Genomic DNA, 12,514 nt, shown 5'->3' with positions numbered 1-12,514 from the left:
AGTCTGCCTGGCAGTAAGCATGGGTGCTTTGGTTTTTGGAGATCAAAGGAAGGCTTTGATTGTTTTACTGGGAAGAAGGTGGAGGTATTTCTGCTTGGAGACAATGGGGGCAACTGTGTGTTAGCAGTGGAGACTGAGAGTCTCAAGTCCCAGAGAAGTGTTGTGAATGTCAGGCTGTGTGAACAGTTATGCTTTAACTTGTTCATTTAATTCCAACATAAAAGAGAGTTAGGCTCTCAAGGATAGCTAATTAGCATTTCTACATAGATACAAGGCCCAAGTGATTCATGTTGCTGTGGGGAAGAATGCGGGGAGGCCGTTTTTGAGATCAGGTTACAGGCTTCCCTACAAATCAATGAATATCACAGACAGCAGTTTTGGTGTGGTCAGCAGAGAAATGAGGTTGCTTGTCTAGGTGAGCTACCGGGTATGGGAGGGAGACAGTCTCTAGTCAAAGAGAGGCATTCCACAGCCACCTAAGAATTCTGAGAGTCGTCCTTGTGTGGCCAGAGGGGCAAGTCATCGGGACAGAATTTGCTACTGCTATTGGATTTGGAAAACACTCCGAAAGCTATGGGAAGTACTAAGAGGTGGTCGCTCAAAGTTATTACTTGGGGAAAACTAGGAAATGCAGACCTATTGGAAGCTGGAGTTCCTGTGGACTGTCTGCTATAGGGACAGCTGATTCCATGGAGAGTGCAATGTGTGGTAAGTATACAAGAGCGGCTCTTTCTGTAGGTTAAAATATAAGTTGCTAATAAAATTCTTTGGAAACACTACTGGTTTCTAAGGGGGTCCTAACAAGGCAAACCAACAAAACATGTTCCTGCATGCTTCATTAATGAACATCGATGGGGTGGTATAACATTTTGTCAGTAACTATTTTGAAACCACTATGTTTGTACAGAATGGGGAGTTTGTGTGATGTGAATTTACCATTTGTCATGTTACATAGAGCACTTGGTGTCCAATTTGAAATCTAACATTCCAAGACCGATTTGAAACTAAAGGGATAGTTGCACAGACATGTAATCATATTTAATATCCAAATGTAGAGTCTATTTTTCAAACAGTTTGATTTTTACTTCAGGATAGGAGCAGTCATGTGCATGATGGTAGAAGAAATTGAGCAGAATGCAATGAAGAATCATTTGTTGCGGTCAGAAACTGGTTAAGTTGAAATCCTCCTCTGCAGAATACAATTTAAACCTATAATTAAAAATGGTTTAGTCAAAGTACTCTTTAGGTAACCTGTGACTTTTCTCTGCCAATTTCCTGATTTGAACAAAAGCTGACTGCAGAACTGAAACCCAGAATGGAACCAGCCAGTTTAAAAACTAAATTATTTCGGATTTTATTACCTTTAATGTTGAAAATTCTAATCTAATTTTAAAGCTCACTTTTTGATTTTTATATGGGATTCTTGGAAAGATTTAATATGCATATTATTTGGAATTAATGCAAAGAAACAACTTTGACATTAAACCCCACTTCAACTGAGATACCACTGTTTACTGGAGAGCACATTTTCAGAACAGTATTGGTCAAGGAATGGAGTTAAATCATTGCACTCTTAGTTAAGGATTGTCTTCAGTTCAGAAGTTGACCTGTATTCTCAAACTCACTAACAAACCTGACTTTAGTTTTGTTCTGTTCTAAATTTGCTGCAGGGGCAAACAGACATTTGGGAACTGATGACAAAGATAGTTAATGTATTGACATTTTAGTAGTTTCAAATGAATTCCATCTGGAATCAATTAAATAGTTACATGTAGGTACTCTGGCACTCTACCTGGTGATATCGAACAAGGTTTTAGACTTGGCCATTTACAATCAAGTGGGTAACCACAGGTATGGGATCCATAAGCATTCCATTGTTTTTATCAAAAACACATGCGATTGATTAGCTTGGGATTATATAACTGCTTAAAAGATGCTATTCCAGCAAGGTTTTTAAGCTCTTAACTGCAAAGGCATTGACAACTGACCATTTTTATTTGAGTTATGTTTGATTCAAAACTGTTGCTGTAAGTTAGCAAATGTAGTATAGTCTTGTGCTGGTTACATCTATGACATGGCATCAGAATTGTAGTTTCATTCGGAGCTTTGACATGGTCATGCAGCTTTTGAAAAGGCAACCAATGATTTTTAGTTGCAGCCCGTGATTTTAAAATTCAGGTTCTAAATATTTCATAGGCAAAAAATATCAGAAAAATTCAGCAATCTGTCTGTTAAAACTGATTTATGTGCATGGATTATTCAAATGATGCTTCGGAGTTTACTCATAGCAGTTGCCACTTCTTGCACCCCATTCTGTCCGCCCCCCCCCACCCCAAATTCTAAATTTTTCATCAACTTTGAAGCTTATGCATGATTTCCATTAATTTTTAGTCATTTCTACATTACTGCTGTAAAATTATATTTTGCAAGTTGCTGGCTTACCGCTACATTAAAATAACATTCAGCACAAATCATTTTTAATAAGGTTTGTACTTTCCTATGAAGACCCAGACCCTCTTCTGTTCCCTGATTTTCTCCCTTGTTGGTTTTCCCATGACTCCTGAACCATTCACATCAAGTACAATGGAAAATCTTGACTGGAAAATGTCGAGGAATAAAAGCATTTAACCTAGTGGTGGGGGCTGCAACTGAAAGAAGCAATCTTTAAATGTTACACAGGTAGCAGGAGATCACCAGATTAATTTTTATCAGTTAGACAAACCTTCATAATCCACTTGCAGCATTTATGAATTATTTATACTGATTAATTCTTTATTATCATCAGTGCAGTGAAGCATAATTGGCCTTGGGTAGAATATATTTAATCAATTTTTGTAAGCAAATATGAAATTCCAGCATCTATCTAAAACCTCAAAGATGCTGACAGACTGGTTAGCTGCATAGCCTGCTTCTGTGTTGTAACTTCTATGTAAGAGTGAATGTATATAATTTTTTTTAAAAACCTCATTCTTTATGTTAACAGTTACTGCTGAATTTCACCTGGGACATACTGGAAATTTGGAAAGCATATCAAAATTAAAATGTCTTCCAGCAACTGAAGCTGTAGGACCTCAATCGCTGCTAAATACAAGCATAATCTTTACACATGGGGACGAAGAGGAGACTGAATGGTAAGATTATACCAGGACTTGTTTAAATTTGCATATATTTCTTGACTAAAGAAACAGTATGTAGATGTTGAATGAGTTTACAATGTGAGATAAAAATGCCCTTTTTTTGTTTCCTCCCTTTAAACTGGACACCCTAAACTATTACTGAGCTCAGTGAACAATTACTGTTACTTCTGTAGCCTTTACCAATACTTCCGTAAATAATTTGCGTACTATCTTTAACTTGTCAAACAAAAAATGCTTGCAGGGAATCTATTAGTGAATTTAGCTTAGCTTCAGAGAAGATACTTGGGTCATAGTAGACCAAATGGCAAGGAATATACTCAACAGTAATGGGTGGTATATCCTCCTTGCCAAATGCTGACCAGTTTAACAATTATACTTCTCCTGAAATTGTCCTAAATGACGAGATAGTTTATACCTTGCTCCCCAGTAAATTAACTGCAAAGAAATAATGCAGCCAGAACAGGTTGGCTACTATTTATTACCTGAGTTTGATTAAAAATTGTTAAAACCAGTAACTGCAATTAGTTGCTGCACAGGATAACTAGATCAGTAAAACAGAAAATTGTAAAAGTTACGAGTCTGAAATAAAAGCGTAAATGCACAGCAAGTTAGTCAGCATTTGATTTGAACAAGTTTAATGTTTCATAGAGTGCTTAACTGGGTGATAAGTTCCATTGTCTCCTTGTTCTCTCCAAGTATGATTTGAGCCATGATTCTAGACTTTTCCTGAAACACTGCTATTGGCAGTATTGCCTCTGCAGTACAGTTTGTCATGGCATGGAAACGTCTGCAATACCAGTTCCTGCAAAAAAAAAAGTTTTACATTACTTTTTAGGTTACAAAACACAAGCATATTTGGAGTATTTTGTAGTGGTCATGTATTCCAAATTTCTTGGGAATGAGAAATGTGTAGATGAACAGAATGTCTTGTAATAATGTCAGCCCAAACTTATTTATTCTTTAATGGGATGTGGATGTCGCTGGCAGAGTCATCATTTGTTGCCCACCCCTAATTGCCCTTGAAGGTGGTGGTAAGCCACTTTCTTGAACCACTGCAACCCATCTGATGCAAGTAAACCTAGAATGCTGTTAAGAAGAGTGTTTCAGAATTTTGATCCAGTGACAAGTGAAGGAATGGTGATATACATCCAAGTCAGGGTGTTAAATGGCTTGGAGGGGAATTTGCCTGCACACTGTTGCCACTGAGAGCTGGGGGTGGAGAGGGTGAATATTTAAGGTGATGGATGGGGTGCCAATCAGTTGGGCTGCTTTGTCCTGGATGGTGTCAAGCTTCTTGCGCATAGTGGGAGCTGCATCCGTCCAGACAAGTGGAGAATATTCCATCAAACTCCTGACTTGTGCCTTGTAGATGCTGGACAGGCTTTGGGCAGCCAGGAGGTGAGTTACTTAGCTCAGAATTTCCAGTTTCTGACCTGCTCTTATAGTCACAATATTTATATGGCTGGTCCAATTCAGTTTCTGGTCAATGACAGCCCCCAGGTTGCTGATAGTGGGGAATTCAGCAGTGGTAATGCCTTTGAATATCATGGAGAGATGGTTAGATTCTCTCTTGTTGGAAATGGTCATTGCCTGGTGCTTGTGTGTCGCAAACGTTACTTGCCAGTTTTCAGCTCAAGCCTAAATGATGTCCACATATTGCTACATATTGATATGGACTGCCTCAATATCCAAGGAATCGCAAATGGTGTTGAGAATTATTCTTGTTTATTGTAAAACATTTTTAACTGCTTTTTTCCTTTTTTGTCAGTTCCACTTCTCTTATGGATTTGGAAAATGGACAAATATCAGAGAAATGCCAAGCAGCGAATGGTTCGCTAAACCAATTCCAATCTAAAGCAGATTCTCGAGAAATGACTGATTCGCTAAATGCAGCAGAAAAGAAAGAGGAGATAAAGAAACTCACAAACTCAGATAGTGAAGGTACTTCTCATATAAAGGAAAGCACACAGAATCAAAACATCCATATGAGTTCAGCTTAAAGTTTGGAATCAAAAAACAGAATATGTCCTATATGCATTAAAAACACAAACAGTTGGTGTAATATGTGCAGAGCAGCCTGGGAATGAAGCAAAATAATGTAGCACGGTCTGCAAATTTGTAAGTGTTATTGTCTTGTCCTAATGCCCCGATTCTTAACTGCTTTTGTGTAGCAGAGTTCCAGCTATGCTTATAGATCTTGAGAGTTTGCAGAAATTTGGCTATTCTGTCCTGTTTGTATGTGAAGGTTGAATAAAAGAAGGATTGATGTATGGTCTTCTTCCTTCATTCAGAGAAGTTCAGTCTCCACATTCAGAATTTTTACTCGTCCTACTAGCCCTTTTCTTCTGTGTCCTTTTTCTCTTGTGGTCCCAATGCTACCTTTTTACATGTGTGGGCCGTTTACAGTGACACCAGCTGATGGAAAAATGACCTACAGTATAATCAGAAGAGTTTTACATAGCACAGTGATCAAGGACGAGTACTATAGAATTTCTTTAAGAAACTATTCGGAAGTATACATGTGCTGTTATGTTGGTTTGCAGATGTTTTAATGGCACACCTTGTACTCCTGTTACAGGTGCAAGTCTCCCCAAGGGTTGAGGGAGGAATTCTGATCACAAGGTCGTTGTAATAATGTTGATCCATTTTATTACATGTTAGTGTTGGAACTGGGACAGACCTGTGCTTCTCTGCCTTTAGGAAATGCCTATGCCTACAGTGCTCTAGCAGTTCCACTAAACACACCTGGGAGTAAGCTAGAAAGTAAGAGTGCAACTAAGATGGGCCAATTTAATGACTTGACTGCAAATGAAACCTGACCAGCTGAAGATTTGTTGGTTCCCCATTCTTGCAAATGAAGGTTACATTCAAGGACTTAATTTTCTTCCTGGCAACAAAGTGACATTTGGGTTACCATTCCCGTTCTTGCTGGTCTTGACTTCTTTAATATACCCTTTAGGAGCTGTTACTAAATCATAGGGGCAATGTTACAATCCCCATGGCGACCAATAACTTCCATTTAATAGCTGAACGGATGACACAACTAAATTTCATGTTTTGAGATGTTTACTGTAACAGCCAAAAACATTGCCTACAAAAATAGTGTTTAATCAACTTGCACTTTAAACAACAGAACAGAACTTTTAATACAATTGGGAAAAAAAAACTAACATGTTTATGTTGCACTGTCTTTTAAGTAAATATTCAGTTCTCTCCGAATCAGTCCAAAATGATTCTTTGCTCCTGAGGGTTTATTTCTGATCTTTTCCTTTTTCAGCCTGGAAACTTTGAACTCCACAACTGACTTTCATAGTGTGAGTTTTCCTGATTTCTCCCCCTCGCTAAAGTGAGGCAAACATTCCAGCCTTGTTTTAACTCCCAACTAATTTGGTCTTTCCAATCCGAGTGTAAGCTCCCACCTGCGTTTCTGGATAGTGAACCACAGCATCTTGTTGCCAGTAGCTGCTGTCCCTGCCCTGGATCCTGACAGACTAGCTGTGCCTGAGAGTTTTCAAGGATCTCTTAAAAACCCATTTCCATGGTGACATGAATCACACGGGCTTTGTATCCAGGTAGAAATGCTGATTCACAATCCTTGAGAGATTCAGGGCTGAACAAAAATGAAATTGTAAGTTTAAGTCATGTTAATTTTAGTGTTTTCAGATGCAAATGAACAGTCAATCCTCCTCAAATTTAAACATCTCCCTTTCATATTGGAACTGAATGGACAGTTTAAAGTGCAACTGTTTACAACCTGACATTCTCAAAGCTTTTCTGGGACTTTAGAGACGCACAGTCTATCCACCGCTAGCATGCAGGCTGCTGCCATTGCCTCCAAGCATAAAACCCTTGCGTCATCTTCCCAGTAAAATAATCTGGCCCCCCTCTAACAGCCAAACAATCCAGGCTTGTTGTCAGGCGGACTTCAGAACAGGTCACATGACGACCTTCATTTTACCAAAATTGAAAGAACAGTCCCAAAATGTAACAATCTAATAAACCTCATAATTGAAACAGTGAGGATTGTTAATTCTTTTGAAAAATGTCTAGGCACTACAACTTCTAATATTTTGCAAGTTGTTAATAAAAGTATTTATTCTTCAAGGAAATGTTGATGCTGATGTTGAGGAACTGCTGAAAGACATTTCGTGGGTACAGAAATTAGAAATTGGAAGAAAGAGAGACTGCGTTTTGGCAACAGCAAGTAGCTCTTCTATTTTGTCTCCCATGATAGGATGCCAACCTATAGAGGATGTAGCTGGCAACGCAAGTACGTCACAGACCCACTATAACAGAAGGGCAACGTCCAAAAGCTTCAAACATAACAGATCTTCGCTGACTTCATCTCCTGTTTTTAACAAAAGTTCAAATGCCACCAAGAGCACGGTTGTGACCATTCAAAGAAAAATGTCCTTTGTAGCTTCAGGGCTGAACAAAAGTGAAATTGTAAGTTTAAGTCATGTTAATTTTAGTGTTTTCAGAAGCAAATGAACAATCAACCTCCTCAAATTTAGACATCTAGAGCCATTAAGCAAATCTAACAAAGAATTAACTTTTTTATACCTTTCCTTTGACTCACCAATTAATTTTGTTTAACTGCTGCCTGTTGATCAAATCTCTTGAAGCATTGACTGACAATGAATTACTGAACCTGACCATTTTTGAGGAACAGAATTAATAGTTAAGATCATTAACACAGAGGTAGTTCACTGGCCGGTATCCTTCCATCTACGAAAGATTATGGGCACACAGCAAAAATCCATTTCAGAAAGGCACATGTGGCACATCTTTGTTGATGGCTGAATCTTGAGATGCAGCTTCTGCCAAAATTGCCGCACATGAAGCTGCCAAGTGTCGTCATGGATTGTTGTTTTCAGCGTTCGTGTCTGTTGTAGTAGCCATTGGTCATGTCAATCCACAGGAGGTATTGCCATTTTTCTCAGTTGTCAGCTAGTGACTCTCAGGTGCCATAATTGATGTCTAAGCCTTCATGTCACGCTTGCAAGCATCCTTGAAGAAGAGCTTTGGGTGTCCTATTGGTCAAATGGCTCTGGCTACCTCACCATACCAAAAGTCCTTGGGTATGCGACTCTCTCCCATCCTGCGAATGTGCTCGAGCCTTTGAAGCACCTTTGTTTGATAAGTGCTTAACAAACTTGATAGCTCTACCTTTGAGACGACTGATACATTTGTGATTTTGTCCTGCGACGTAGACACCAAAGATGGAAACTGTTGAGCTGTTTTCTTAATAACTAAGTCGTTCATGCTTCACAGCCATACAGCAAGGTGCTGAAGTGTGTGTGGTGGGTGGTGGTGGGTGGTGGGTGGGATGATGTGCAATAGACTCCTTCCATATCTGCAGGGAAGGCAAAGGTCAGGAACATGGAGAAGAAGGTGCCAGGAGAGTGGGTACTGGGACACAGCCCTGTTTCATTCAATTCTTCATTCTGAAACTGCTGAAAGTGGAGCCATCAAACTGTACAGTGCAGTGCATGATGTCATGGAAGAAGCAGATAAGACTGAGGAGCTTTGGTGGACAAAAATAGCCTTGCAAAAGATGGGGAGATACTATGCAAATAAATACTGGATTAATTTGTCAAGAAATCCAAACTACATGTGACAGTGCAAACCTAAAAGCTATATTGAAGGGATCAAGAGGGCATTTGGTCTTGCCATCACAGAGTTGCCCCCTCACTCATCATTTTCTGCAGCTGTATTATGGATACTACCTGTCTAATCTTCAGACACAAGTTTATCACAATGGAGAAGAGTTCATTTTTCCCTAGACTATTCCAGAGGTTTGGCTGTTGCTAAAGCTGGCCCTAGTTTTTAAGCTGCTGCTATTTTGCACTTTACCATCCAAACTGGTATCCAGTTACTAAAAGATAACTGTTACAACATAATATTCATTTTATATCGAATAGTAGATCCCTGCAAATGAGTTAAACTTTATTTCCCTTTGAGTTTAGAAGATGTTGTATACTGTAGGAAGCAAAGTTTGAACACATCTACTGATGCAATTGAATGAATTACTGTACGTAATGGCCTTTTTCAAATGTACAATATATTATGTATTTATTTCATTATTTGTGCAGTGGGACCACTTGGTTGTCCATTCTAATGTTGGAGTGAGATTCAGCTGTCCGATGGTCATAACAAATTTTGTAAACTCCATGACACAGAAGAACCTTTTCAGGAGTCAGTAAAAACAAAGTGCATAGTTAAGCAGGAGAGGCAAAGGGTTGGAATCCAGTAAGGTTTTGTTTAAAAAAAAAAGTAATTGATGCATACTATTAGAAGAGCCAATCATCTCACAATATACCTTGACCAATGTAGTGGAAATATATCATTCATTTTGGTGTAACCTATTGCATCAAACATAAACACAAAGCTAGAGCTAGAACGCAAATATAATTGAAATTCAAAAACGCTTGAGACGTTATATTTACATGCCTAAACACATGCTGACATTTTGCTTTGGACGTGAGTACAGTTTTGAAACCAATGTGGATAAAGGATTAATTTATATGTAAACTGCATGTTCAGCCATTGAATGTGGCTGTTGTTGTCAAAAAAAAACCTGAAATACTAAAACCTGACGACCGTGACATTGAAGTGCTCAGTTCTGTATGCTAATGTCGCTGGTGACAGGAGCTGACTTTGACGGAGTATCCAGTTAAACAATGAGATGTAATTATCTACAAGCTGTACCACTTTTTGCTGCCAGCATACAAGAAAAGCATAATTTGTGGGATAACTGCGACTGCCACCAATAATTTCTTTTAATTTATGTTCCTCAAGATTTCCTCCTGGGTTTTGATTTTGAAAAAGCACTTTTTTCATTGTTAATTTGTCAAGGGACCTTGCTTCCTTTGTTTATATTCTGAAAGAAATTATATTGAATAAAAATTTTACGTTGTGTTCAGTAAAGGTGCTGGATTATCAAAACCTGGTAGAATGGGAGAATTTTTCCAATTCTTGATCTTGTTACCCTTATAAGTGTGCAGACGGCCTTTTTTTTTTTCAGAAGGCAATATCTGGTTTGCTTTCGTGTCCAGTGGCATTATCAAGTTTTATAATTGTAAGAGCCTGAAAAAATTGAGTTTAATTGCACAAGAAGCTGAATTAAGTAATGACGCCTTGTCGAGATAGAAATGATTAAAATTGTACAAATGAATCTTGTTTTTGTTTCCAAATTTCAGCTGCTGGTTGAAAAATTTGCAAGAAAAACAGGAGCCACCTTCCTCACTAATTTTTCACCCAGTACAACCCATGTTATCATGAAAACAGGTAACTGCATATTATTTTACTAGCTTTACCTTCTTAGAATTCAAGGCAAAAGGTTGCAAGGCAGAAATGGACCATTTGGCCCAACTGGTATATTCTAGTGTTATACTTCTTACAACCTCCTCCCACTCTGACCTCTTACCCTATCGCAGTATCCCCTTAGTCCCTTCTTCTGCATTGCATCCAATAAATGACTATTTGTAGAGCATTCCTTCCAATGACATCCACTTGTTTTATATTAAAGCTGTTTTGCTTTTAAAGGCATCCTGTTGATTTTGTTGAAACACTTGCTTCAATTTCATCACTATTTCAGTTGCAACTGAACCAAAATTGAGCATCTAATATTTGCTTAGTTACCATTCTCCTCTTATCCCAGTAAAATCCAAACTTTATATGGCATGGGATTAAATAGCAACTTAACCTGACTGTTGTGAATTATTAATATGAAATGGTGCTATTGTGCAATTTGATCAGGATTAGTTTTTAGGTGAAAATACAAGATATCTCTCAGGATCCAATCATAGTGCAAGTTGTGAACTTGCTGGTGAAGAGGAATGTAGTAAATAAGGGAGATCAGTGACCCAGCTACATACGTGTTCGAAAAATGCTAAAAATTATCGTCAAAACCAAACTGGTGTGTTAATGCTGCATTTGTTTGCTAATTAACATTTCAGGTACAGATTTAGTTTGTGAGAGAACGCTGAAGTACTTCATGGGAATAGCAGGAAGGAGATGGGTGGTCAGTTATCAATGTAAGTATAATTTACTAAAAAAGCTTTGATGCAATAAACTGATGTAATAACTGCATTAGCACACTGCCCAAAATTGAAAGGAAGCTGGTAATTGTTGATTAATTCAGATAGAATTTAAGAATTCCTAAACTAAAGCACACAGGAAAAGGAAAGAATTTGCATATTTTTATGAAGCACCCTTAGATCACTGGCATGTCCCAAAATGCTTCATTGGTAATCAGATACTTTTGTGGAGTAGCCATTTTTGTAATATAGACAAAAGTGGTAGCCAGTTTGCACACAGCAATGTCCTGTAAACAGCAATGAGACAAATGACCAGCTAACCGATTTTTGTTGATGCTGATTGAAAGATGGATTGTTGGAGGACTCTCATACTGTTAAAAGCATCATGGAATCTTTTATGTTGACCTGAGAAGGTGCACAAGGCCTCAGTTTAACATGTCATCTGAAAGACTGCACCTCTGAATAGTACAGTGTTCCTTCAGCACTTAGATAATCGGCTCAACTCTGAAGTGGAACTTGAAGCCGTGGTATTCTGAATCCAGTGACATTTCTACCATTGATCCAAGGCTAACACTTAGAGATCAGCTGTAAAAAACCATGATTGCCTCTCAGAGTGAAAACTATTATCATTAAGTACCTAATATGACCAAACTCTTTACTAAGATTGTAGCATGCTTGCAAAATGACTGCAGTGATTTATTTTCAGGGATCATTGAGTGTTCCAGAAAAGGCATGGTAATTGATGAGGTAAGGTTACTTTTTTTTCTGCAGAGAACATTAGTTTTCATTTTGTTATGAACAGTATTTTATAATTTTGGTCATGCAGAAGTTAGTGCACTAAAACCTTTACACAGCTGCTGAGGCTGATGACATTGCTATCTTCTGGTTTGTTTCATTTCTGGTGCATTACATTAGACCATTCTGAGCCCAATGATTTGAATATTAATTTTGACTTTTGGCTATTTGTTTTCTTGGGAGAATTCAGAACTCTAACCAAAATATATCTTGCGGGCTTGGTGTGGTTTAATACTTTTAGCCAGTTATGTTTTTAATAACATTGGATTGGTGTCACATCATGTCCCTGTAACATAAGAGAGTTGTGTAATTCTGCCTACTTTGTCACTTCCATTTGTGTTTGTAAGCTTTGTGTACCACAGCACAGACAAAAAACAAATTCTGCTATGAAGATTAGACACATAATCAATTTTCCATTATTGCTTTGAGATGCAGAAGTCAGTATGCCACTGACTTTGTAATCCTGTCATGTCAGTGTTTTGATGGTCTGATTTGTATTTGGATTACAAGCAGTTAAGTTTGATTTGCGTATCTGAAAAT

General features: G+C 38.1%; 1 protein-coding gene across 3 annotated transcripts in view; it reads left to right on the top strand.

Annotated features, from left to right (window-relative positions):
• Positions 1-12,514, top strand: part of LOC121294020 (breast cancer type 1 susceptibility protein homolog) — a 63,051-nt gene that overhangs the window by 34,811 nt on the left and 15,726 nt on the right. For all 3 annotated transcript variants that reach the window (XM_041217506.1, XM_041217504.1, XM_041217505.1), the window contains 6 exons: positions 2,984-3,131; positions 4,906-5,078; positions 7,372-7,583; positions 10,340-10,427; positions 11,099-11,176; positions 11,886-11,926. In XM_041217506.1, coding sequence (XP_041073440.1) covers positions 2,984-3,131; positions 4,906-5,078; positions 7,372-7,583; positions 10,340-10,427; positions 11,099-11,176; positions 11,886-11,926 — 740 coding nt within the window. The remainder of the gene's footprint in view (positions 1-2,983; positions 3,132-4,905; positions 5,079-7,371; positions 7,584-10,339; positions 10,428-11,098; positions 11,177-11,885; positions 11,927-12,514) is intronic.

This window comes from Carcharodon carcharias, chromosome 23, assembly GCF_017639515.1.
Source record: "Carcharodon carcharias isolate sCarCar2 chromosome 23, sCarCar2.pri, whole genome shotgun sequence".
NCBI classification, from domain to species: Eukaryota; Metazoa; Chordata; class Chondrichthyes; order Lamniformes; family Lamnidae; genus Carcharodon; species Carcharodon carcharias.
The sequence above is the reverse complement of the archived record's forward strand: the minus strand, read 5'-3'. Positions and strand labels throughout refer to the sequence as shown.